The sequence below is a fragment of the Podarcis erhardii genome, assembly GCF_964252035.2.
Source record: "Podarcis erhardii genome assembly, chromosome: 7".
Classification (NCBI taxonomy): Eukaryota; Metazoa; Chordata; class Lepidosauria; order Squamata; family Lacertidae; genus Podarcis; species Podarcis erhardii.
In genome coordinates this window covers 13,657,242-13,685,046 of record NC_138511.1, presented here as the reverse complement: position 1 = coordinate 13,685,046, position 27,805 = coordinate 13,657,242, and the positions used below count along the sequence as shown (strand labels likewise).

Sequence of the window (27,805 nt, the reverse complement as noted above, 5' to 3'; positions counted from 1 at the left end):
ATTTACCTGTAGGCCAATCAGGTTGCGGATTCCCTTCCACCTGGAGCTGGATTGGGTGGCTCCTGTGGACCAATCAGACTGCTGCATTCTGAATCCTATTGTTCTAGGGCCAATCAGACTGCTGCATTCTGAATCCTATTGTGCTAGGGCCAATCAGACTGCTGCATTTTGGATCCTATTGTTGTAGGACCAATCAGACTGCTGCATTTTGGATCCTATTCAACTCAGTACATAACAGCAAGGCAAGCTGCTTCAGGCAGCAAATTATGGGGGGGTGCTCTGGAGCACAGCTTTCCTGCAATTTCCTGAGTTAGTCTCAAGCCACCCTGTGGTGCTTTGGAACATCGATTCAGCTTCCAGCCCAGTCACCTTCAGCAGAGACGGGTTTAGGGGCACACAACTGCTTTGCTGACACTGGGTGCCTCAACAATGACTTAGAAAGGAACACGAGAGGTGGGGCGGGGGGAGAAGGCCAAAGTTTGGTGTATTACAGGATACTGCTGGAATTTGAAAGCTCAAAGTCCATCCATGCCTTCTGCACAAGGAGTGGGGAATGGGGGAAGGGGGGGGGCAGGCACATATTGTTCTTCCCTTCAGCTGGGAAAATGTCTGACAGTCACTGAGGCAGAGGGTGGTCCATCAGGACAAGTGAGGGCACCACCAACCCCAATGTGCCCTCTGCCAGCCCTCACTTGCCCGCCCGAAAACACATAACTTCCCCAGGAAATGTGTCTACCCCTGTACCAAGCTACAATTCCCAGCACCCTTAAAGGTAAAGGGACCCCTGACTGCTAAGTCCAGTCGTGGACGACTCTGGGGTTGCAGCGCTCATCTCGCTTTACTGGCCGAGGGAGCCGGCGTTTGTCTGCAGACAGTTTTTCGGGGTCATGTGGCCATCATGACTAAGCAGCTTCTGGCGAACCAGAGCAGCGCACCGAAATGCCGTTTACCTTCCTGCCAGAACGGTACCTATTTATCTACTTGCACTTTGACGTGCTTTCGAACTGCTAGGTTGGCAGGAGCAGGCACTAAGCAACGGGAGCTCACCCCATCGCGGGGATTCAAAAAGCCAACCTTCTGGTCCGCAAGCCCTAGGCTGTGTGCTTTAGACCACAGCACCACCTGCACCCCTCTACCCTTAACAAACAATAAACCTATATTTGAGGCAGTGAATGTGCTTTAAATGTGTGCTTTAAATGAGATGTGGGTGGCTCTGTGGTCTAAACCACTGATCCTCTCGGGCTTGCTGATCAGAAGGTTGGCGGTTCGAATCCCCGTGACAGAGTGAGCTCCCATTGCTCTGTCCCAGCTCCTGCCAACCTAGCAGTTCAAAAGCACACCAATGCAAGTAGATAAATAGGTATGGCTGTGGCAGGAAGGTAAACAGCATTTCCATGCACTCTGGTTTCCATCACGGTGCCCCATTGTGCTAGAAGCGGTTGAGTCCTGCTGGCCACATGACCCGGAAAGCTGTCTGTGGCCAAACGCCAGCTCCCTTGGCCTGAAAGCGAGATGAGCACCGCAACCCCACAGTTGCCTTTGACTGGACTTAACCGCCCAGAGGTTCTTTACCTTTAAAATGTGTGCAGAATGTGCTTTAAATGTATGGTTTGGACCTGTCCCCACAGCTGCCCTTGCATAACTGCCCAGACAAGGAGGAGGATGCCTGGGTGGGGCAGGGGTTATGGCAGATACAGTGGTACCTCAGGTTACAGATGCTTCAGGTTACAGGCGCTTCAGGTTACAGACTCCACTAACCCAGAAATAGTACCTCGGGTTAAGAACTATGCTTCAGGATGAGAACAGAAATTGTGCGGCGGCAACGGGAGGCCCCATTAGCTAAAGTGGTACCTCAGGTTAAAAACAGTTTCAGGTTAAGAACTGACCTCCAGAACGAATTAAGTTCTTAACCCGAGGTATCACTGTACTCCAATATTTGTCAGGTGCAAAAATAAAATAAAATACAATGGTACCTTGGTTCTCAAACTTAATCCGTTCCTGAAGTCTGTTCCAAAACCAAAGTGTTCCAAAACGAAGGCACGCTTTCCCATTAGAAAGTAATGCAGAAACGGATTAATCCATTCCAGACTTTTAAAAACAACTCCCAAAACAGCGATTTAACATGAATTTTGCTATGTAACAAGACCATTGATCCATAAAATGAAAGCAATAATCAATGTGCTATACCATAAAATAAGACAGTATTGTAGATGATAAAAAGTTAAAATTCCCTCCCCCTTACCTTCACTGATGATAGTCATTGTTTGGATGGGGGGCTTTTATCCATTTCCACAGTCACACAATCAATCAATCAATCAATCAATCAGTAGCTGAACTGTGTTCCACACAGTCACGATAACAAATGAACCGAAAAAGCGTCAAAAACAAAAATGCAAAATAATCAGCAAAAACAAAAGTGCCAAACTTAATCCTTTCCGGAAGTCCGTTTGACTTCCGAAATGTTCGGAAACCAAGGCAAAGCTTCTGAGTGGTGCAGGCGCCCCAGAAACAATAGCCTACAGCCGCATCGGATGTTCATCTTCTGAAAAACATTAGAAAACCAGAACACTTGCTTCTGGTTACAGATAGGTAGCCGTGTTGGTCTGCCATAGTCAAAACAAAACAAATTCCTTCCAGTAGCACCTGAATCTGAAGAAGTATCTGAAGAAGTGTGCATGCACACGAAAGCTCATACCAAGAACTGACTTAGTTGGTCTTATAGGTGCTACTGGAAGGAATTTGTTTTGTTTTGACTTGCTTCTGGGTTTTTGGTGTTTGGGAACCAAGGTGTTTGAGAACCAAGATACCACTGTACAGTGAAGATTCCTGAGCAATATCAACAGACAGCGAATTTCATAGCACCCTAAAAGCTTGAGTTCTTACAAATGTGGAATAAGGTTGCAGGTTCAATCGCTGGCAGCAACTCTAGGTAGGGCTGCGAGACTCTCTGCCAGAAGCCCTGCAGAGCCACTGCAAGTCAGTGTGGACAATACTGAGCTATAATAATTTCATTCTTTATAATAATAATAATTTATTATTTATACCCCGCCCATCTGGCTGGGCCTCCCCAGCCACTCTGGGCGGCTTCCAACAAAATATTAAAATACAGTAATGCATCAAACATTAAAAGCTTCCCTAAACAAGGCTGCCTTCAGATGTCTTCTAAAAGTCAGGTAGTTGTTTATTTCCTGGACATCTGGTGGAAGGGCGTTCCACAGGGCGGGTGTCACTACCGAGAAGGCCCTCTGCCTGGTCCCCTGTAACTTGGCTTCTCGCAGTGAGGGAACCGCCAGAAGGCCCTCGGTGCTGGACCTCATTGTCCAGGCTGAACGATGTGGGTGGAGATGCTCCTTCAGGTATACTGGTCCGAGGCCATTTAGGGCTTTCAAGGTCAGCACCAACACTTTGAATTGTGCTCGGAAATGTACTGGGAGCCAGTGTAGGTCTTTCAAGACCAGTGTTATGTGGTCCAGTCTAGCTGCTGCATTCTGGATTAGTTGTAGTTTCCGGGTCACCTTCAAAGGTAGCCCCACATAGAGCCCGTTGCAGTAGTCCATGCGGGCAATAACCAGAGCATGCAGCACTCTGGAAAGAGAGTCTGGGGGCAGGTAGGGTCTCAGCCTGCATACCAGATGGAGCTGATAAACAGCTGCCTTGGATACAGAATTGACCTGCGCCTCCATGGACAGCTGTGAGTCCAGAATGACTCCCAGGCTGCGCATCTGGTCCTTCAGGGGCACAGTTACCCCATTCAGGACCAGGGAGTCCTCCATACCTGCCCACCTCCTGTCCCCTAAAAACAGTAATTCTGTCTTGTCAGGGTTCACCCTCAAAGCTAGATGGCCCAAGGGTCAGACTCAGCATAAGGCAGTTTATATTGCTGCAGTTTAAATTTGCCCTTTATCTGAGCGGCAGAATCTTACTTTATTTTTAGTGGGAGCCTGTAACTCCATGGCCGAACCCCTACTTTACATGCAGAAAACCCGGTAAGAAGTTAAGTCCATAATGATTCACTAGGCAAGAGATTTTGGATATAATATACAGTTGACAGCATAAGAATGATTTGAAATTTACAGCGTGCTACACGCTGGAAGAAAAGTTTTTCGCTCTATAAGACACACCAGACAATAAGATGCACCTAGTTTTTGGAGGAGGAAAACAAGAAGAAAAAATATTCTGAATCTCAGAAGCCAGAACAGCAAGAGGGATCGCTGCGCAGCGAAAGCAGCGATCCCTCTTGCTATTCTGGCTTCTGGGATAGCTGCGCAGCCTGCATTCGCTCCATAAGACGCACACACATTTCCCCTTACTTTTTAAGAGGGGAAAAGTGAGTCTTATAGAGCAAAAAATATGGTACACAAAGGTGATGTGCTGTTGGTACTTAACACCAAGTAGGTTAGCGAAAATGTATAGCACCAATCTGAATGTATGTTGAAACTGCAAAAATTGTAAAATTGTAAAAAGATAAAGGAATTATGGGAAATGATATATAATGAGTTAAAGCGAATGTTCAAAATAACATTTGTTAAAAGACCAGAAGCCTTTCTCCTAGTAATTCTAGGTGAAGATATACTGAAAGATTTGAGAAAACTATTTATGTCCGCGGCTACAGCTGCAATGATTCTGCTTTGCCCAGCGGTGGAAAGAGAAGATGGCAAGAAATTGGGTCCTACCTTAAAAAGGGCATGTGTTGCGGCGGGACCTGGCAACCTAACCCTGTGTTATGGGTGGGTACATTTGGATAGCCATAACACCTGATTGGTAGGTCCCTTGATGGAGGGTTCAATCAAGCCAATGGGACGCAAGCTAAACGGATCAAGGGACCTATTTACAGTGGTACCTCGGGTTACATACGCTTCAGGTTACATATGCTTCAGGTTACAGACTCTGCTAACCCAGGTTACCTCGGGTTAAGAACTTTGCTTCAAGATGAGAACAGAAATTGTGCTCCGGCGGCACGGCGGCAGCAGGAGGTCCCATTAGCTAAAGTGGTGCTTCAGGTTAAGAACAGTTTCAGGTTAAGAACAGACCTCCGGAACAAATTAAGTACTTAACCTGAGGTACCACTGTATACCCATGCATGTGACCCAGAGCTTCCTCTTTTGGTGCATGCATCGGAACACCCACCCACCTCTCCCTATATTTAGGGCTTGCACGCTTGACCTTGCTATGCCGTCGTGTGTCGTCTGTCGTTGGGACAGGGGCACGGCAGGAATTTTCTCCACTTGGCTGATTGGCTGGTGCCATTTGGGTTTTGCCTGCTGCGTAGCAAATCTTCACAACTTGTAAGGTTACGGATAGGCTCTGGTTCAGGTGATAGGGATGGGAGAACGCTCTCACCATCCTTATGTGAAGGGTATTCCGCTAAAGGAATAATAATAATAATAATAATAATAATAATAATAATAATAATAATATCTTTATTGTCATTGCCCCCTCTCGGGGACAACGAAATTACTTGGCTGCTTCATCCACCCAGGTAGGGCACTCCACTCAAAATCAGAACAACTATAAAAACACTAATTAAAACAATGCAATATAATACAGCAAGGAAGATTAGATGACTTTCAAAGTCCAGGTTTCCCATTCAGGGCCGAGATCGCTCTGGAGAAGAAGCTGTTCTTGAGACGGCTCGTTCTTGTCTTCATCGTCCTGTATCTCCGTCCCGACGGCAGGAGCTCAAAGAGACAGTGACCAGGATGCGATGGATCTTTTACTATGTCCAGTGCCTTCCTCTGGCACCTTGTGGCATAAATCTGCTCTAAGGTGGAGAGTGGGCAGCTAACAATGCTCTCTGCTGCCTTCACAACTCTGCACAACCCCATCCTGTCCTGGGTAGGACAGCTTCCGTACCACACACATAAGCCATAAGTGAGCACGCTCTCAATGGCACAGTGATAGAAGGCAAGCAGCAGTTTCTGCGGAAGATGGTTTTTCCTTAGGATTCTTAAAAAGTACAGTCTCTGCTGCGCCTTCTTCACAAGCCCCCTTGTGTTGACACTCCAGGACAGATCCTCTTGTAATTCAAAACCCAAAAATCTGAACGTTGTTACCTTCTCCACACAGACCCCATCAATCAAAAGTGGCTGGACATTGCTCTTCTGTCTCCTGAAGTCCACCACAAGCTCCTTTGTCTTCCTTGTATTTATGAGCAAGTTGTTAGCTCTGCACCACTCTGTCTTTCAAATCCAGGGACTCAATGGTTTGGTCAACCCTGTGAGGTCGTTGTGCCCGTGCCTTTGGGGGCATTTGGGTGGCGGAGATAGCCTGCTCCCAGCTTTCCACTTATCCAGGTGTTCACCCTAGGCTGACCTAGGCTGGTGCCCTGGGTCAGCTCTACCTGCAAGGGTGCAGGGAGCTAGTTGAACCAGAGCCTATGTGTTAAGTTGTGGGTGAACATATCAGACAACACAGCGATTCTTCAAACAGCTCTTGTTTATTCACACACCCAGGACAGAACTCAACTGAAGGGTTCAACCAGCCTGCTTATATAGAGCTCCATTACAATGTAACAGTAACAACTTTCTGAAACTATCCAATCACTGAACGTCACTTTCAATTCCTGATTTGCATATGTGGACCTGAGTGAAAACTATCTACAGTATCCCCCTGCTGGCCCAGGGCAAGAACTTCAGTACATAACACTATGCAACCAGTCACTTGCTGTAATCAATAAAGTTGTGGCCTAAATTCTGCCAAAAAGCAAAGCAAAATTTGAGTCATGTGAATTTATTTAAGGGGGAGGTTTAAAGGTCTCAACACGCAAAAGCAGACTGGCAGATGAAAATATTAGAATATGCAGAGATGGTGAGACTGACGGGGAAAATCAGAAATCAGGATTATCGAAACTTCAATAGGGAATGGGACAAATAGAAGCTGTACTTAAAAGAACACTGTAATCACTTGAGCTCTTTGGCAGGCGGTCAACAACTCCTGCAATGTTACAGAGACTGGATATTTTGGAGCACTTTAATGTGGAGAAATTATGATATGCAGTTGATTTAGATATATCAAGAACCCACAGAGGGGAGGAAGATGCGGAAGAATCTTGTTTGAATTTGAAATTTTAATGTGTTAAATGTGAGATTTGTTTTGTAAAACCAATAAAAACCATTTTAAAAAAATACATGTAGCTGACTCTGGGCCTTTCAAAGACACAGCAGGGGGCACACTCATTTCCAACCCGGGTTAGAAGAAAAACCCAAAGAGTTTCCAAAGTGAGAGAGGGCGAAAATTATCTTGCACATCACTTTCCCCAGCCTGCAGCCAGCAGGCCATCAATCAAGGTCTAGCATCCAGCCTTGGCTTTCCCCTGGTTTTTATCGGCACCTTGAGAACGTGGCGGTTGGGTTGGTGGTGGGGTTTAGTCCTTGTGCAAAAACGTCTCTTTTTGAACAAGGGTTAATTGTTAACAGATTCCTGCTGCCCCAAACACCTGTTCTCCTTCTCAAGGGCATTTCACCTTCGTGGAAAAATAATTATTAATTTTTTCCAGCTCTTACGACAGAAGGAGAAAGCGGATCTTGGATTCCCACGCCCCTGCCTTCGGGGGCTTATTTTCCGCCCCAGAATGCCAAATTTGTAGCTGAGTAGAAATCATGAACTGTTCTTCTTCTCACTTTCCCCCCCTAAAATGGCATTGCCAAAATAAGTCTTTTTTTTTTTTTACCAACCAGAAACAACTCCTTAAAAGACTTGCTGCAAGAGGGAGGTTTCAGTACAAAGGGGCTTGTCTAATTTTAATTATTATTATTATATTATATTATATTATATTATATTATATTATATTATATTATATTATATTATATTATATTATTATAGGGACCACAAGTGTCATTTATTCCAACCCCCTGCAATTCCCAAATTACTGCTTTAAATGTCTTTATTACATATTTAAAGTGCTTTTTCTGGGGGTACGCAGGGGTGTGCATACCCCTAAACATTTTGTGAATCTTTGTACAGTGGTACATTGGTTTACAAACTTAATCCATTCCGGAAGTCCATTCTTAAACCAAAATCATTCTTACACCGAGGCTCACTTTCCCTAATGAGGCATCCCGCTGCCAGTGCCCTTCCACCGTTCAAATTCTGTTCTTAGACTGAGGTAAAGTTCGCAAACCAGGACACTACTTCCAGTTTTGCAGAATTCGTAAACCGAATAGTTCATAAACAGGGCTGTTTTAAACCAAGGTACCACTGTACTTTTGTCCATTTACTGTATTTATTTCCCCCGATTTGAACTATAAATTGGTGTTCCTCTTGAGTCAAAATGAGAGTACCGCTAAACATTTTTTAAAGAAAAAAGCATTGCATATTTACAGTACAGTGGTACCTCGGGTTACATACGCTTCAGGTTATATACGCTTCAGGTTACAGACTCTGCTAACCCAGAAATAGTTAAGAACTTTGCTTCAGGATGAGAACAGAAATTGCACAGCAGCAGCGGGAGCCCCCATTAGCTAAAGTGGTGGTTCAGATTAAGAACAGTTTCAGGTTAAGAACGGACCTCCGGAACAAATTAAGTACTTATCCTGAGGTACCATCCTGAGGTCACCCAGCGAGTTTCATGGCCATGTAGGGATCTGACCCCTGGTCTCGCCTAGTCCAACCCTTACACCACTACACCACACTGTCTCTCAATTTCTTTCAGGAATATATTCCAAGGAGTAGGGGGCCACCACACAAAAGGCCTGATTCCAGCATCCCTGCAGGGACGCTGACTAGATGGCCCTTGGGGTCCTTTTGAACTCTGCAGTTCTACGATTCCTCACCCCAAGAGCGAGTAAATTTTTTCCCTTCCATTGCCTGGCTGACCTTCCCTCGAATGGCCTTGGCTGCTGGGCAACGAGAGAGTTCAACACCTGTGCGGGGCACCCAAACTTCCTGGTGCTGATAAGGAGGGGTATTAAAAGTTTCGCAGCGGCTCTAAGCAGCTCCCAGTCAAGATGCTTGCGCTGTTGATACCCGTTCTGTTGGTGGCTGGTGGTAAGAATCTCTTCCTCCCTCCCTCCCTCCCTCCCTCCCTCTCTCTCTCTCTCTCTCTCTCTCTCTCTCTCTCTCTCTTTTACCATCATCATCATCAAACCTTTATTGGCATCACATACAAACATTCAGAGGGGACGCGGGTGGCACTGTGGGTTAAACCACAGAGCCTAGGACTTGCCGATCAGAAGGTTGGCAGTTTGAATCCCCGCGACGGGGTGAGCTCCCGTTGCTCAGTCCCAGCTCCTGCCAACCTAGCAGTTTGAAAGCACGTCAAAGTGCAAATAGATAAATAGGTACTGCTCTGGCGGGAAGGTAAACGGCGTTTCCGTGTGCTGCTCTGGTTCGCCAGAAGTGGCTTAGTCATGCTGGCCACATGACCCGGAAGCTGTACGCCGGCTCCCTCGTCCAATAAAGCGAGATGAGCGCCGCAACCCCAGAGTCGGTCACGACTGGACCTAATGGTCAGGGGTCCCTTTACCTTTACAAACATTCAGACTAAATAGGTCAGTGTGATCTCGTCGCCATTTCAACAGTACAGTCATTTGCCAAAGGGAAGAAGAGGCGAGCAATCTATTTCATCTCTGTGGGTCTCCAGCAAAGGCAGGATCCTGTAGCGTACTTTAACGACAAAAAATCAAATAGAGGAACTTAGCTACTGTCTTGGGGAGCCCCCGGTCTCTCCCCTGTAATAAGAAGCGTATAACCTCTGCCTCTGGTTTCCATGTTGGAATGCATAGATGGTCTAAAAATTGTTGGCGGAGATCATCATACATTTTACATTTAAGGGCCATGTGAGCTAGAGTTTCTACCAGGTGGGCATCGCATGGGCATATCCTATCTCCTTCTGCCATACCTGCAAACCTATCCCAAAGGAAGTTAGAAGGATTAGAATTGAACCTAGCCAGCGAAAAAGCCCTTCTTTCTTGCGGGTTAAACAAAAATTGTAAATAATTAAGGTTAAATTCCTGCGCCCAAGAGAGTTGAAAATAAAGAGGAGAACATGTTTTTTCCGCAGCTGAAATTAGTTCCTGGCGATCTGTGTCCCACATCCTAGTTTTTAACATGGCCTTGGCGATTGGGAAAGCAACAACACCCAAGGAGATCCTCTCTCTCTCTCTCTCTCTCTCTCTGTCTAACATAAACCAATAAGAAGACCCAGTGCTTTTTAAAAAAACGCTAGGGTTACTCTCACTTCCCTACTCATATTGAAATACTGCCCCCCAATGAGGCCAAACTCAGATTCATCAAATGTTTAGGGGTATGCATCCCCCCGGCATCCCCCCCCCTGGAAAAAATAGCTATGCTGGATCCGGCCAGCAACCCATCCAGTCCAGCATCCTATTCTCACAGTGGCCAACCAGATGCCACTATTTTGCAAACCCGCAACTAGGATTTGAGCACAAGAGCCACTCTCGCCTCCAGCCAGTTCCAGCAACTGGGATTCTGCCTCTGTGACGGCAGAGCACAAATTTGTCAAATAAAGCCACAAATTTGCCTTGCAAAGCCCTCCAAGTTAGCGACCATCGCTGCCTCCTGTGGCAGGGAGTTCCATAGGTTAGCTAGGTGCTGTGCAAAGGACTTTCTTTTCTCTCTCCTGAATCGTCCAACATTCAGCATGCATCGAAGCAACTTCTTGCCGTCGGTCTTAATCTCTCTCTTCCTCTCATCCTGCTCATGCAATGTGTGAGAGAGAACCATTCGCCCCACCCTGCCTCTAATCGTGCAAGAGGCACGGTTTTCTCTCCAGCACTTCCCAAACCAAAACAGGGACAGCCTTTGCAGCATCCTGTTTTCAAAACTCGGATGCCCATAATTGCCCCACCCATGACTCCACTTGGCCATGACTCAGCCCAAGATACTTTGCCGCTTGATGCAAAGGACAAGGTGTCCTAGGCTACCTTCCTGCCAGCTGGCTGGACCGGCAGCCTAGAATCACAGAGTCCTAGAATTGTAGAATGGGAAGGGACCCTGAGGATCATCTAGTCCAACCCCCTGCAATGCAGGAATACGCTTCTGTCCCATACGGGGATAGAACCTGAAACCTCGACAAAGACCGGAATCCTTTCATTTAGGCATCATTGATACAGATATTCTGAAGGAACTGAGAAAAGTATTCATGTATGCAACTGCTGCGAGAATGTTAATGGCTAAATGGTGGAAAGGAGATAAAATACCAACTAAAATGGAGTGGCAGGTTAAATTATTTGAATACAGTGGTACTTCAGGTTACAGGCGCTTCAGGTTACAGACTCTGCTAACCCAGAAATAGTACCTCGGGTTAAGAACTTTGTTTCAGGATGAGAACAGAAATTGTGTGGCGGCAGTGGGAGGCCCCATTAGCTAAAGTGGTACCTCAGGTTAAGAACAGTTTCAGGTTAAGAACTGACCTCCAGAACGCATCATGTTCTTAACCTGAGGTACCACTGTATGTAGAATTGGCAAAGATGACAGGGAAAATTAGGAACCAGACAAACCAAAAGTTTAAGAAAGAATGGGATTTATTCAGACCATATTTAAAAGAACATTGTTCTCATATGAAATCTCTGACATGCTTGGATTAACTTCTGCAATGCTGTATACTACAAAGATTATTGATATTGATAAGTTAAAGGATATACAAATATGCAGTCAACAAGGAAATGAAGGAACCATACAGAGGATGACGGAAGTCTCAACATATGGAATAATTTTATTTTACATGTAACATTTTCTTTGTAATTGATGGGATCTGTGTTTTTTTTCTTTTGTTCTTTTTGTGGTGAAGGGACCTAATATTTAAAAATAAAATCAGTAAAGATTAAATTGCTTAAAAAATGAAGAAACCTTGGTGTTATCAGCACCATGCTCCAACCGAATGAGCTATCAAGGCAAATATTACTTCGATACCGGCAATGGGATAATTATTCAGGGCAAGAAGTAGGGTAGCTTAGAGACATGAGAGGAACCACCTATGGGCAAGTCCTCTGGCAAAGAGTTGGACTTCGATAATCTTTCATTAAAATGGTGCCCTGTGCAAAGCCAAAATCTGACACCCCAAATGGATCTTCTCAATTTTGCACCCCCTCAACTCAGTGCCATGTGCGGCACCATTCTAAACCCGGTGTTAGTCTCAGGGGCTTGCCACCCAGAATCTGCCACCTGGCTAGTTGTAGGGCTGGCCAGAGCATGCCTGTTACTTGGACTCCATCTGCTGTGGTGCTGTCTCCTGAATCAGACCTCCATCAGAGAAGGCTTGAAACTGAGGAAAGCTTCAGAGCAAGTGGGGTTGTTTTTGTGACTGTTAGTAATTGCTTGTATATTATTAGTTGTGATGGCTGCATTGCAGGGCGTCATAGTTGTCAACTTACAGATTTGAAAATAAGGGAACAGCAGCCTCAAAAATAAGGGATCAGCAGCCAAAATAAGGGATTTTCCAAGCACAGGTATGTTCAACTTCTGAGCCCCTCCGAGCCAAAGGCAGAAAGCCCAGCCAGCAGCCAAACAAAGCCTCAAGCGGTGGTTCCCACAGCGCAGCAACCCAGCAAAGGGGATGCAGCAAGGAAAACCGTTACCTCTCTGCTGGGAAGCGCTGAGCAAAGGCAAGTCCCCAGGCAATGTGGCCGATTTGATCGGCACAAGGCATGCAAGCTCCACCCCCCAGTCGTTCTTAGACTCCTTATTGGGTGAACAACGCAGCTGAGCAACACAGTTGGAGCCTCCCTCCTCCCTGGCCGGCAGAATCGGTTCACGCTCCAAGTGGACTCAGCACGAGCCCCCTGGCACATGCCCCACCCCATAGCTGTCAACTTACAGATTTGAAAATAAGGGACCAGCAGCCTCAAAAATAAGGGACCAGCAGCCAAAATAAGGGATTTTAGTCAACCAGCTCCCAAGACAAAGGCAGAAAGCCCAGCCAGCCCAGCAGCCAAACGAAGCCTCAAGTGGTGGTTCCCACAGCGCAGCAACCAGGCAAAGGGGGTGCAGCAAGGAAAACCACCGTCACCTCTCCGTGGGAAGCACTGAGCAAAGGCAAGTCCCCAGGCAACGCGACCGATTTGATCGGCACAAGGCATGCAAGCTCCACCCCCCAGTCGTTCTTAGACTCCTTATTGGGTGAGCAACGCAGCCAAGCAACCCAGTTGGAGCCTCCCTCCTCCCTGACCAGCAGAGAGGGAGGGAGAGGAGCTGCTTCCTTTGAAACCCGGGAAATTTAAGGGACATCATCAATAAGGGACAGCAGCGGGACACGGCGCTGGGATAAGGGACTTTCCCGCCAAATAAGGGACGGTTGACAGCTATGCAGGGGGTTGGACAAGATGACACTTAGAGTCCCTTCCAGTCCTACAATTCTATTATTTCCTTCCTTCCTTCCTTCCTTCCTTCCTTCCTTCCTTCCTTCCTTCCTTCCTGTGGTGGTCATGTGGGATTGCTATGAGGAATTATGAAAAATGAAGCAAGCCATTGTGTCAGCGGTGAAAGCATTGCTTTGACTGGGTTTGAGTCACTGACGTGATTTCTGATTCAATCCCACAAGCCTCTGCATCTCTGCCCCATTTTCTCTATGCCTGACAGTCACGTATAAGCCTTCTACACAGACCAGTTGCTTCACCAGCATAAAGATACCTAAAGATAAGGAGGTAGTTTTGCTGTAGCTTTTGTTAATCTTTAGGGCCAGGAAACAGAGTTCACACGGAGGTGGTAAAATGCCTGTCTTTCCTTTTATGACCTCCAGGGTTTGCTAAATGCATTCCTCCTTTGTTCCTGTTTTATTTAGCCTAAATGCATGCTCAAATAGGAAATAGTTCTTTGTAGTTAAGAGGCTTCCTCTGATCTGACTTTGTCCCCATGTGGGGATTTTTGAAATGCTTAGATGAAATCTGATTGGTTCTTACAAACACTGTATAAAAGTTCTTTTGTTAATAAAAACGGAGTGGCAAGTGCACTTTCTCCCAAAGGTCTTTCTGGTCAAGCCTCGTGTCTATTGTATTAATCAGGGTCCAGTCCTTCCTTTACCTTCAGAACGCAACACTTCCTTTCTCCCACAACTCACAGGCACCACTGACTTCTCCCCACAGCCTCCAGTTGTGGAACACCTATCTACACCCCCAATGCCAGGGTGGTGAATGGTGAAGACGCCGTCCCTTATAGCTGGCCTTGGCAGGTAAGGAAGCTGCTTCTCCTTCTATTATCTTGTGCCACATTTAGATCCATTTTTTAAAATAAAAAAACAGCAGCAACAACAACATCAACAACACAACTTATATACCTCTTAATTAGAGGAATAGCTCCAAACCTTTTGCATCCAATGGCATAAAATACTCACTGGCTCCTAGCCAATGCTTATCCTACTCAGAGTATACCCATTGGAAGTAAGTAATAGCCATAAGGACATAAGCAAAGCCTGCTGGGTCAAGGCCAAGGCTGATTCTCCAAGGGACAATTTTCCAGGGACAGTTCTGGATTTGCAGAAGCCGTCCCAGTTTCCGATTTGATCCCGGAATGTCCCGCTTTTGGAGAAATGTTGGGAGGTATGCAAAGGGGGGGCCCATCAGTGCTCTGTTCCCACAGCAGCCGACCAGATGCCTGTTCTGGGAAGCCCACAAGCAGGAAGTTAGTGCAACAGGGGCTCTCTTCAATAAGAGCTCACTTGGGATACAACCCAAATTTAGAGATGTTATAAGAATTCTAAGGTCCCAAATATATTTTTAAAAATTCATAAATGTACAAGGCAAACAGATGCGTAAGTATATAAACCACATGTCTGAAATACAGTAGTACCTTGGGTTACATAAGCTTCAGGTTACACACTCTTCAGGTTACAGACTCCGCTAACCCAGAAATAGTACCTCAGGTTAAGAACTTTGCTTCAGGATGAGAACAGAAATCGTGCTGTGGTAGCGCAGTGGCAGCAGGAGGCCCCATTAGCTAAAGGGGTGCTTCAGGTTAAGAACAGTTTCAGGTTAAGAACGGACCTCCGGAACGAATTAAGTACTTAACCCGAGGTACCACTATAGTACAGGAGAGCAATTCTGAAGCCATTTTGACTCTCCCAAACTGACCTCAATATATTCCTCTGCAAGGAGGGAGGAAATGGGAAAAGCCTCTCCATTGTCCTTTTGCTTGCAGATCCTGTCTTAAGGGCGTATTTGTGTATGAATAGGGTGAGCCTGTGACCTGGATTCAGGAACTCAAAGTATTAAACATCACACAAAAAATGGCCAGGCTGCCCAGGTAATGCAATCAGTGACCAATATCAGGTATCCTGGCAAACAGGATTTCTGCTGTAGACCGCCTCCTTCTGTGATGCATGTATGATGTTTGGGGGGGGTGGTCTTCAGCTGTGGGATGTGGGTGGCGCTGTGGGTTAAACCACAGAGCCTAGGGCTTGCGGATCAGAAGGTTGGTGGTTCAAATCCCTGTGAACAGGGTGAGCTCCTTTTACTTCAGCTACAGGGTGGGCAATTTCAAAAGTCTATATAAGGGCTTGCACACCATTGTTCTGGGTTCCTCCTCCCTCCTGCATGTGGTGTGAGGACCCTGTTGCAACAGTTGGATAAAGATCAGGCTTACTAACCGCTTTGCTTCTCAATATTCTCTGGTTGGCCTCTGTTATTTTCTCCTACCAATAGGGAACCCGCTTAAGGACTCTATTCGGGCTCTTGGGTACCCCATAAGGGAAAAGGAGCAGTTTTTTTCTTATAGCAGTAACAACCTTCCCCCTTCATCACAACCTGATCGCTGTCACTGTCCAGTAAATTCTGATCCCCTTCACAGATCTGTGTCTATGATGGTGTCTTAATCCCTTCCCTGCCGCCTCTCTTGCCTTCCCTCAGATCTCCCTCCAGTACGAGAAGGATGGTGAATTCCGTCACACCTGCGGGGGCACCCTCATTGCCCCCAACTGGGTCATGACTGCCGCCCACTGCATCTCGTAAGCTATATTGAGGGCGGTAAGGGGTGGGCACTGGGGTGTGTGTGTGTGTGTGTGTGTGTGTGTGTGTGTTTACAGGCAGAAGGAGCTGATTGCCTTACGGACAGGTGAACCGGTCCATTTTGTATTCTATCCGTTTCCCTCAGGGATGCAGGTGACATGGGATGGTCATGCCTCGTAATGCCTTGGTCAGTCCTGTGCCTGTGAATACTTTCTTTGCCCTGAGCAAACCATTTTCTATGATTGGCTTTTCGGACTGATGAAGCATGTAGCGAAACCTGTAATATATCCAGAGAACTTGCGTTCTCCTCCTCAGTGTGGTGGCTTAGATTTGCCTACCCATTCATACGGCTTTGTGTTTCCAACTCAAGACCCATTGAAGAACATCTCATCCAGTTCAATCTTTGAAAAACAGCTTTGAAAAACTTTTTCATATTCTCTAGTGTGCCACCCTTGCCGTTGTGGTGGCATGGGGTTGCCGTTCTGCGCTTGGACTTACGCTACTTGTTGAACGGTTCATTTATCCAGTCTGTATAACATTTACTGCACATGTAACTTGTTAAGATAGAGTTGTACATTTATCTACTCCATGTTTATAGTATCTCCAGGCTTTGTCTTGCACATGGCACCATAGCTGTCAAGCGTCCCTTATTTGGCGGGAAAGTCCCTTAGCCCAGCGCTATGTCCCGCTGCTGTCCCTTATTGATGATGTCCCTTAAATAAGCCACTGAAGGTAATGGGGCCCTTTCTATGTCCAGCTGTCCTTTGTCAACAACAAATTGTTGCTGTTTTTGTGTGTGTTGAATATATGCTATATGGTAATTTATGGATCTAATAGGTATCTAAAGCCATTTGCACGCAACAAAATATGTATTTTATCAAAGTAATTGTTGATCCCTTATTTTGGCTGCTGATCCCTTATTTTTGAGGCTGCTGGTCCCTTATTTTCAAATCTGTGACAGCTATGCATGGCACCTTAGTATGTTTGTTGTCTGAATGGTTATAAGTCTATCTCTATTCTAGCTATTATTCTAGTAAATTTGGTTTTATAAGCCAGCGTGTGATGCTGTTGTTTTGTTGTATTATTATTACTGTCACCACATTTGATACTTTGTGTATATACCATACAGTCCCCACCTGAAGTCCTGTGTCCAGTTCTGGGTGCACCACAGTTTAGGGAGGGCATGGAGAAGCTGCAAGGTGTGCAGGGAAAAGCGACCAGGGTGATGGAGGGTTTGGAAACCAAGAAGGGTCTGGAGTTGGGTACGTAGACTGGATAAGAGGAGACTGAGAGCCACTTTCAAATATCTGAAGGGTTGCCATGTGGAAAACAGAGCAAGCTTGTGTCTCGCTGCTCTGGAGGATAGGACCCGAATCAATGGATTCAGATTGCAAGAAAGGAATTTCTGACTAAATTTTAGGAAGACCTTTCTGATGGGGAGAGCTGTTTGACAGAGGAATGGTCTCCCTCAAGAGGTAGTGGACTCTCCACAAGCTGCAAGCTTTTAAACAGAGTTTGGATGGCCGCCTGCTAGCTAGGTTTCCTGCATTGCGGAGATGGTGGTGTTTGGTCCCTTTCAACCCTACAAATCTATGATTCTATGATGGCCTCTTCTCTGTGTTTCTCCTACACTCTCACAGCAAATCCCGGACGTATCAAGTTGTGGTAGGTGAATATGACATGGATGCGGAAGAAGGAACTGAGCAGCGCATTCCTGTGAACTCCAATGACATCTTTGTGCACCCGAAATGGATCTCCATTTGTGCCGCCTGTGGGTAAGTGAGTTGTGGATAATAATAATAATAATAATAATAATAATAATAATAATAATAATTTTATTATTATTTATACCCTGCCCATCTGGCTGGGCTTCCCCAGCCACTCAGGGAGGCTCCCAACAGAACACTAAAAACAGAATAAAACTTCAAACATTTAAAACTGGCTCCATCTTGGGGGCAGGGATGGTCTGGTCCATTCCTCTTTAGCCAGGCCTATGGCTTTAAATAATCTAGGGCTTGAGAAACTGGGAGGGAGAGGACTATTATTATGATGAGTATTTTATTATCTGTCTGTATGCTTTTTATTATGGCTTTGTTATGTTTTTATCACTGGTTTTCTGCAATGTATTTTTAATGTTGTACAGTGGCACCTCAGGTTAAGAACTTAATTCGTTCTGGAGGTCCGTTCTTAACCTGAAACTGTTCATAATCTGAGGTACCACTTTAGCTAATGGGGCCTCCTGCTGCCGCCGCGTGATTTGTTCTCATCCTGAAGCAAAGTTCTTAACCCGAGGTACTATTTCTGGGTTAGTGGAGTCTGTAACCTGAAGCATCTGTAACCTGAAGTGACTGTAACCCGAGGTACCACTCTACACCGCCCTGGGATCTTCTGATAAACGACGCTATATAAATTGAATTACAGTGGTGCCCCGCAAGACGAATGCCTCGCAAAACGAAAAACGCGCAAGACGAAAGGGTTTTTTGGTTTTTGCGTCGCTTCGCAAGACGAATTTCCTTATGGGCTTGCTTCGCAAGACGAAAACGTCTTGCGAGTTTGTTCGCTTTTTTCCTAAAGCCGCTTGAAGAGGCGCAGTTGCGACGGACTGTGCTTCGCAAGACGAAAAACATTGCAAGACGAAAAGACTCGCGGAACGAATTAATTTCGTCTTGCAAGGCACTACTTTAATGATGATGGTGGTGATTATTTTTTAAAACTGTTTAGAAAAAAAATGTGCTATTTCCCCCCCCCCAAATGGTGTATAAATTTTATGAAATAAATAAATAAACCCATCTCTAGTCTGGCAACAGCATTCTGGGCCAGCTGAAGCTTCAGGGCCAGATCCCTATCAGTTGCCCCTTGGGACTGGTGGGTTGGAAGCCAGGGAGCTGACCAGCAGATGGTGCCAGAGTCAATGACAGGCAGAGCCAACTCAGTTACAGTGGTACCTCGCAAGACGAAATTAATTCGTTCTGCGAGTGTTTTCGTCTTGCGAATTTTTCGTCTTGTGAAGCACGGATTCCCATAGGTATTAACGGTTTTAAGAAAAAGGAAACAAACTTGCAAGACGTTTTCATCTTGCGAAGCAAGCCCATAGGGAAATTCGTCTTCCGAAGCATCTCAAAAAACGAAAAACTCTTTCGTCTTGCGAGTTTTTCGTCTTACGAGGCATTCGTATACATCTTGCGAGTTTTTCGTCTTACGAGGCATTCGTATACATACCACTGTATATTTTTCTCCCCATCCTCCTCCTCCTCCTCCTCCTTCTTTCGGAGTATACAGTGGTACCTTGGTTCTCAAACGCTTTGGTTCCCAAACCCTGAAAACCCAGAAGTAAGTGTTCCAGTTTTCAAATGTTTTTCGGAAGCTGAACATCCGATGTGGCTGTTGACTATTGTTTCCGGGGCGCCTGCACCAATCAGAAGCTGCGCCTTGGTTTTTGAACATTTCGGAAGTCAAACAGACTTCCAGACTGGATTAAGTTTGGCGCTTTTGTTTTTGCTGTTTATTTTGCGTTTTTGATTTTGAGGCTTTTTCGGTTCATTTGTTTTTGTGACTGTGTGGATCCCAGTTCAGCTAGTGATTGATTGATTGATTGTGTGACTGTGGAAATGGATAAAAAAAACCCCATCCAAACAATGACTATCATCAGTGCAGGTAAGAAAAAACATTAATTTTAATTTTCATCATCTACAATTCTGTCTTATTTTATAGTACACACTGGTCAACAACAAATTTGTTGTCTGTGTTTTTTTCAGCTGATTTAGGATGAATCTGATGCGCTGAATCCAAAAATCACATTGATTTGCTCAATCAAGTCAAGTTTTTGAGTTATGGCCACATGTCATTTTTTTACATTTTTGTTCACATGTACGCTTGTGTGGAGCATTTTAGAAGAAGTTGGTGGGGGCTAAATGCCATGTCGAATAATTGTTTTGATTGGAAATGATTATTTTAATCACAAGACGTATTCAGGTTCGATAGTTCTGGGTGATTATGTCGAAAAGGGATCAGTTTGAAGTCATAAAAGCTCAAAATCTTCCATAAATTGGTGCGCAAAGCATAAAGTTGGGGGGATCAAAACCCCTGGCTCACTCAAGTACACTGAAGGAGAACTATGAAGGGGTGAGGTATGTGCTGGAGAAAATTGGTTATGATCAGCATAAGTGGTTTATTTGTGTTGACCTGAAGATGGTGAACTTTTTGTTGGGACAACAGTCTGGCTTCACCAAGTACCCATGTTTTCTGTGCATGTGGGATAGTAGGGACCGTGCTCAGCATTACACGAAGAAGGACTGGCCTGTACGGGAGGAATTGGTGCCTTGCAAAGAAAGGAACGTCATCAACGACCTTCTGGTGGACAGAGACAGAATACTCTTCCCACTGCTGCACATCAAGCGCGGCTTAATCAAGCAGTTCACCAAGGCTCTGGACAAGGATGGTGACTGCTTCACTTACTTGTGCCAGGCTTTTCCAGGATTGACCATGGAGAAGTTGAAAGCTGGCATCTTTGACGGTCCTCAGATCCGTCAGCTCATCAGAGATCCAGGGTTCGGAAAGTCAATGAACGAAGCGGAACTGGAAGCGTAGAAGGCATTTGTTCTGGTAGTGAAGAACTTTCTTGACAACAATAAGGCCAGAAACTACACAGAACTTGTCAACATGCTGACTGCTTTCAGAAACCTGGGCTGCAACATGAGCGTCAAGATGCACTACCTATTTTCACATATGGACCGGTTTCCTGAGAACCTGGGTTCAATGAGTGACGAGGAGGGGGAGAGATTCCATCAGGACATGAAAGAGATGGAGACCAGGTATCAGGGTCGCTGGGACGCAGTCATGATGGCTGACTACTGTTGGACTCTGAAGAGAGACCTCCCTGCCACTGAGCATTCCAGGAGTTCCAAGAAACGGAAGTTCAAGCCCTGAAGTTTGAAAAATGGTGAAGCAACATGCAATTTACGTGTACTTACCTTTATCAAAGGGACGTGGGTGGCGTTGTGGGTAAAACCTCAGCGCCTAGGACTTGCCGATTGCATGGTCGGCGGTTCGAATCCCCGTGGCGGGGTGCGCTCCCGTCATTAGGTCCCAGCGCCTGCCAACCTAGCAGTTCGAAAGCACCCTCGGGTGCAAGTAGATAAATAGGGGCCGCTTACCAGCGGGAAGGTAAACGGCGTTCCGTGTGCTGCGCTGGCTCGCCAGATGCAGCTTGTCATGCTGGCCACGTGACCCGGAAGTGTCTGTGGACAGTGCTGGCTCCCGGCCTATAGAGTGAGATGAGCGCACAACCCTAGAGTCTGTCAAGACTGGCCCGTAAGGGCAGGGGTACCTTTACCAATGTCCACCATTCAGTTTACAGTAATTGATGTTTCTATCAGGTAATCAATATATGTTGTTGGAAAAACATTTTTTTCTCTTAAAAACATATTTAGGATGATATGTGTTGAAAAAATCAGCTGATAATGCCACAAAAATGTACCGGTAATCGATTTTGTCACAAGATCTGATTTTTTTCAAATCAACATAGCACAAAAACCTGGCCTGGTGGAGAGAAACGGATGCCATTTCCTAATTCAGCAGTGCAAAAATACCCTAAATAAGTTGTAGAGATCTAGACAACATTCAAAAAGTAAAAAATTGTTGCTCAGTGTTAGAGGGACGTGGGTGGCGCTGTGGGTTAAACCACAGAGCCTAGGGCTTGCCGATCAGAAGGTTGGTGGTTTGAATCCCCGCAACAGGGTGAGCTCCTGTTGCTCGGTCCCTGCTCCTGCCAACCTAGCAGTTCAAAAGCACCTCAAAGTGCAAGTACATAAATAGGTACCATTCCGATGGGAAGGTAAACGGCATTTGCGTGTGCTGCTCTGGTTCGCCAGAAGCGGCTTAGTCCTGCTGGCCACATGACCTGGAGGTGTATGCTGGCTCCCTCTGCCCATAAAGTGAGATGAGCGCCGCAACCCCAGAGTCGGCCACGACTGGACCTAATGGTCAGGGGTCCCTTTACCTTTACCTTACATTGATTACTGCTTTCATTTTATGTATGAATGGTCTCGTTAGATAGTAAAATTCATGTTAAATGGCTGTTTTGGGGGTTGTTTTTAAAAGTCTGGAACAGATTAATCCATATTGCATTACTTTCTACGGGAAAACGTGCTTTGGTTTTGGAACGCTTTGGTTTTGGAATGGACTTCCGGAACGGATTAACTTTGAGAACCAAGGTACCACTGTACCAAGGAGGAGGAGGAGAGGCAGGGCTATTCCTTGACCCAGATGTCAGAAGGCAGGCCAGTGGGTTTGGATGAACTGAAGCTGGTGGGGCAGAACCACATTTGGCCCTATGGACTGGCCTGGGCTGCCCCACCCAGAGCGCATCCTCTTGACTCTCTCTCTCTCCTGTTTGCCTCAGCAACGACATCGCCCTGATGAAGCTGTCCCGCACCGCCGAGCTGAGCAACACGGTGCAGCTGGGGTGCCTCCCCCCCGCAGGGGAAGTGTTGCCTAATGATTACCCCTGCTACATCAGCGGCTGGGGACGACTGTACAGTAAGTGGTTCCGCCCTTATCTGCAGGGGGCCTGGAGAGGGAGGGTTTTAAAACAGAGGCTAGTGGTTTTAAAAAAACCGGAGGTTGGGTGGCCATCTGACGGGGATTCTTGAGCTGCGATTTCTGCATGCAAGATGGTTAGAATAGATGACCTTTGGGGGTCCTTTCCAACAATTCTACGGTGCACGCATATAAAGAAGCTTTGTGTCCTTGGGGAGGCCAGTGTTGCTCCTGTCTATTTGTATAGAGTGGAATGGGATTTTGGTTTAGGGGACGGGCTCAAGGGCAAAACACCTGCTTTTCTTTCTTTCTTTCTTTCTTTCTTTCTTTCTTTCTTTCTTTCTTTCTTTCGTAATAGTGGACTTTTATTATTATTTTTTATAACAATTTATTAATTTTTCAAAAATAACATAAAAGAATAAAAGAAAACAATAATGTTTAGGGTACTCAAGAAAAATCACCATTTTATAGTTCAAATTGGGGGGAAATACAGTAAATGGACAAAGGTACAAAGATTCGCAAAATGTTGAGGGATTTGTGTACTCCTGCGCATTCCCAGAAAAAAAAAGCACTGAGCATATATATCCATGTTTGTTAACTGATGCGGTTAAACAGTTAAAAAAAAAAACTTAGACTAAGTTTTAGCACACATGAAAAACTTAAAACAAATCCTTATTTTCTGATGAACAGCCTTTGGACTATAATGTAGCTTAAACAGAAAACTATCTTTAGAAAGATCTTTCCTCCGAAAGCATTGTATTTTAAAAATCCAATTTAAATTAAATTTAAATTTTAAAAATCCAGTTTACATTTTTAAAAATCCAATTTATTTGATTTTTTTAAAAAAATAGAAATCATTGATTTTTATCCACCCTGACCCCTGACCAACTGCGCCTTCCTTCACAGCGAACGGCCCCCTTCCATCCAAACTCCAGCAGGCCATTCTTCCAGTGGTGGACAACCAACACTGCAACCAGAAGGACTGGTGGGGAGGCGTCATCCGGCAAAACATGATCTGTGCTGGAGGGGACATCCGTGCCGGCTGCAACGTAAGTCTGGGGAGGAAATGGGAGTTTGGCCCTTGGAAGACGGAGGAACAAGAGTCTTGGAGAAGATGCTTTCAGGGCTAGCCAATGTGCTGTGGCATCCAGCCCTCCAGATACTGCACTGTAAAATACAGGGAAAGTGATGGATGACATTAGAATTAATTGCACAACAGCCTCAAGCTTGCTATAATTTTTTTTTGTTCCTTTTCCCCGTAAGTCTGTTTCAGCAGCGATATTGTAAAAGCCAATTTTTGCAAGGTCACGAATTTAAGCCGCACTTTAACTTTTCACGGTCGGAATTTGGGTTGGGGGGGAAGTGTGACTTATATTTGGGCCAATACAGAATAGTGGGTGAGTAGTAGGGGCATGGGTGGCGCTGTGGGTTAAACCACAGAGTCTAGGACTTGCCGATCAGAAGGTCAGCGGTTCGAATCCCAGTGACCCATTGCTCGGTCCCAGCTCCTGCCAACCTAGTAGATAAATATCGGGAAGGTAAACGGTGTTTTTGTTTGCTGCTCTGGTTCGCCAGAAGCGGTTTAGTCAAGCTGGCCACATGACCCGGAAGCTGTACACCGGCTCCCTCGGCCAATAAAGCGAGATGTGCACCGCAACCCCAGAGTCGGCCATGACTGGACCTAATGGTCAGGGGTCCCTTTACCTTTACCTTATGTACACTCCATAAGAGCAATATTGTTTTCTGAGCGGGGAGTCTGATTTAGCGAAAATGGCATTGCCTCTGCAAAACCTGGGGGAGCCCCAAGTTTCAAAGAAGCGCAAAGTATCTGGGGGGTGGGACTTCGGTTCAGCGTAGTAGCTGACGGGGGCCGCATCCTGAGCAGAATCTCCCCCTCCAGCGCTTTCGCCGTACAGCTTATTTCCAATCGCAGAGTTGTAGAGGGACACCCAGCGGTCATCTAGCCCACCCCCGATTTTTTTGTTGCATTTTCCAGGGCGACTCCGGCGGCCCCCTGAACTGCAAGGCTGCTGACGGAAGATGGGAGGTCCATGGCATCGCCAGCTTTGTCTCCGCCTTGGGGTGCAACGCCTTGAAGAAACCCACCGTCTTCACCCGCGTCTCTGATTTCGAGACCTGGATTCAGGAAGTAAGCGATTGCGAAGGAGACCCACCTGGTGGCTCTCATGCTTGGAAGTGCATTTCAGCACGGCAGGGTGACAATCAAAAATAATTTGGGAGAGCCCCCTTTCCAAAGCTTTCTTTTCCTCCCAAACCCCTGGATGTGAAATCAAAACAGCATTTGCACACAAGTACTGTATTTTTCGCACCATAGGGCGCACTGGACCATAGGGCGCACCCAATTTTTAGGGGGGGAAATCAAGGAAAAATATCTTTTTCCCCCCCCCCAGCCCCAAAGAGCAGCGTACAGGCTGCGCACAACCTCTCCCTGCCGGAGGGGTTGTGCGCAGCTATGGAAGAAGCCAAGACAGCGAGCAGGATAGATCCCACTCGCTGTTTTGGCTCCCCCTTTAGCCCTGTGCAGCCTCTCCTTGCCGGGAGACGCTGCGCAGGGCTTTCCTGGGAGGTGGGGGGATTCCCTCACCTCTCCCAAAAGCCCGCAGAAGCCGTGCAACCCCTTTAAAGAGATTGCAGCTTCTCCTGGCTTTCCTGGGAGGTGGGAGAAGGGACTGATGCGGCCAGTCAGTCTCTTCTCCCTCCTGTGGAAAAGCCCACAAGAGCGCACGGAGCTTGTGTGCGGCTCATGGGGGCTTTTCCCGCCTGCCTCCCCCCTGCATTCGCTCCATAGGACGCACACACATTTCCCCTTGCTTTTTAGGACGGAAAAAGTGTGTCCTATGGTGCGAAAAATACGGTACTTAGCCCCAGGGGGACGCGGGTGGCGCTGTGGGTTAAACCACAGAGCCTAGGACTTGCCGATCAGAAGATCAGCGGTTCGAATCCCCGCGACGGGGTGAGCTCCGGTTGCTCGGTCCCTACTCCTGCCAACATAGCAGTTCGAAAGCATGCAGTGCAAGTAGATAAATAGGTACCGCTCCAGCGGGAAGGTAAACAGCGTTTCCATGTGCTGCTCTGGTTCGCCAGAAGCGGTTTAGTCCTGCTGGCTACATGACGTGGAAGCTGTACACCGGCTCCCTCGGCCAATAAAGCGAGATGAGCACCGCAACCCCAGAGTCGGCCACAACTGGACCTGATGGTCAGGGGTCCCTTTACCTTTAACCCGACAACGCGCAACGTGAAGCGTCTGTAACCCTAGGTATGACTGTACTGAGCCCCAGATTATCCAAGCAGGGCCTTCCTTGGGGCCAAGGTCTTCCTAGAATAGAATTGTGGGGTGGGGAGGGACCCCAAGAATAGGAACATGTAGGAAGCTGCCCTCTATGGAGTCAGACCAGTGGTTCATTCAGCTCAGTACAGTCATACCTCGGCTTACAGACGCTTCAGGTTGCACGTTTTCAGCTGGCGCACCATGCCGAAACCCGGAAGTACCGGAACGGGTGACTTTGCACATGCACAGAGGCGCTGGATCGCGACCCGTGCGTGCGCAGACACGGAGCTGCGGGTTGCAAATGCTGCGGATTGCGAACGTGCCTCCAGCACAGATCACGTTCGAAACCCGAGTGTCCACTGTATTGTCTGCACTGACCTGCAGGTTCAGGCAGGAAGTTCTTCCCAGCCATGCCTGGAGCCTTCTGCCTGCCAAGCAGCTGCTCTGCCCCTGAGCTCAGGCTCTACCTTTCAAAAGTTTACTTGGGAGTAAGAGCTGGGAGATTACTGGAGGGCGTTTTTGTTGATGCCCCAGGAAGCCCCTAACCATTGCGAGTGATGGTTGAATCATTATTATTCTTACTATATTGTTTTTATTCAAATATCAGCAGACCCTCCAAGTGTCCCTATTTTGCAGGGACAGTCCCGGATTTACAGAAGCCGTCCTGGTTTCTGGTTTGATCCTGGAATGTCCTGCTTTTCCTTAGGACATCCCTATTTTCATCTGTGAAATGTTGGAGGTTACGGAGTTATCCGACCCCTGAGCTGTTTGAAGGCAGTCCGATATAGGGGCATTTTTAAACATTTAACGTTTTATTATGTCTTTATATACAGTGGTACCTCAGTTCTCAATCGTAACCCGTTCCGGAAGACTGTTCAACTTCCGAAACGTTCGAAAACCGAGGCACACAGGGTTGGCTGCATGTTCTGTTGCAAAAAAATGAAAAATGCACAGTGGAAGCCATTCAACTTCCGAAGCACGTTTGATAACGGAAGCAATTACTTCCGGGTTTTCGGTGTTCGGAAACCAAAACATTTGACTTTCGGGATGCTCAAAAACTGAGGTACAGTGGTGCCCCGCAAGACGAACGCCTCGCAAGACGGAAAACTCGCTAGACGAAAGAGTTTTCCGTTTTGGAGGCGCTTCGCAAAACGAATTTCCTATGGGCTTGCTTCGCAAGACGAAAATGTCTTGCGAGTTCCTGCGGGTTTTTTTCCCTTCCCCCTCCCTTTTTCTTTGCCGCTAAGGCGCTAAGCCGCTTATCCGCTAAGCCGCTAAAAGCCGCTAAACCGCTAATAGCGCTAATCTGCTAAGCCGTCAGTGGGCTTGATTCGCAAGACAAAAAAACCGCTCGGAACGGATTCTTTTCATCTTGCAAGGCACCACTGTACCACTGTATTTTGGAAGCTGCCCAGAGTGGCTAGGGCAACGCAGTCAGATGGGCAGGGTATAAATATTATTATTATTATTATTATTATTATTATTATTATTTAAAAGGACGTCCCTATTTTCATCAGAGAAATGTTGAAGCGTGTGTTATCAGCGATCAGATCATCTCTGCTCTCAGGTTCACAGTCTAAATGACACGACACAAAAGGAAAAGGGAGGAGGAGGGGGGAGGAGAAGGAGAGAGCAAGCCCTGGCATTTATTCTTAGTGATGGAGGTCTGGCACATGGCCTCCATTTCCCTTCTGCCCTTGGACCAGAAGGAACCTTCCTGCAGGCCTGTGTTAAGAGCCCTCCCAGCAAGCAGTATACATAACCCATGACAATAAACCGGTTTGGTTTCAAGCAAGGGTTCAACAGACCCTACGCAGAGGGTCAGCCCTTCAGAGGAAGTCAGCCTTTCAGATCCCTTGCTCCCGGACCGATTATCTGACTCCAGGGAGGGTCCATCCTTTGACCAGCTGCCCCGCTAAATTCCCCTTGCCTGTAATTTGATGCTATCATTAATACCCAGCCTCTAATTCTAGAACAGGAGTTATATCTAAAATACTTTTCTTGTTTTCTTTCAGACCATCACTAACCATTCATGATGACCTGACCTGCCTTTTGCGGGACCCCTCTTAGTCCCAGAATAAAA

At 46.5% G+C, this 27,805-nt stretch overlaps 1 protein-coding gene across 1 annotated transcript; it reads left to right on the top strand.

Moving 5' to 3' along the window:
* Positions 1-266: 266 nt before the first annotated feature.
* Positions 267-27,805, top strand: LOC309347187 (proproteinase E-like; the record flags this gene model as incomplete). The annotated part of the gene is made up of 8 exons (XM_081871528.1): positions 267-309; positions 14,040-14,125; positions 15,798-15,895; positions 17,537-17,671; positions 22,297-22,433; positions 23,340-23,482; positions 24,430-24,582; positions 27,738-27,805. The coding sequence occupies 8 exons, from the start codon at positions 267-269 to the stop codon at positions 27,756-27,758; spliced, it is 816 nt and encodes a 271-aa protein (XP_081727654.1). The 3' UTR covers positions 27,759-27,805.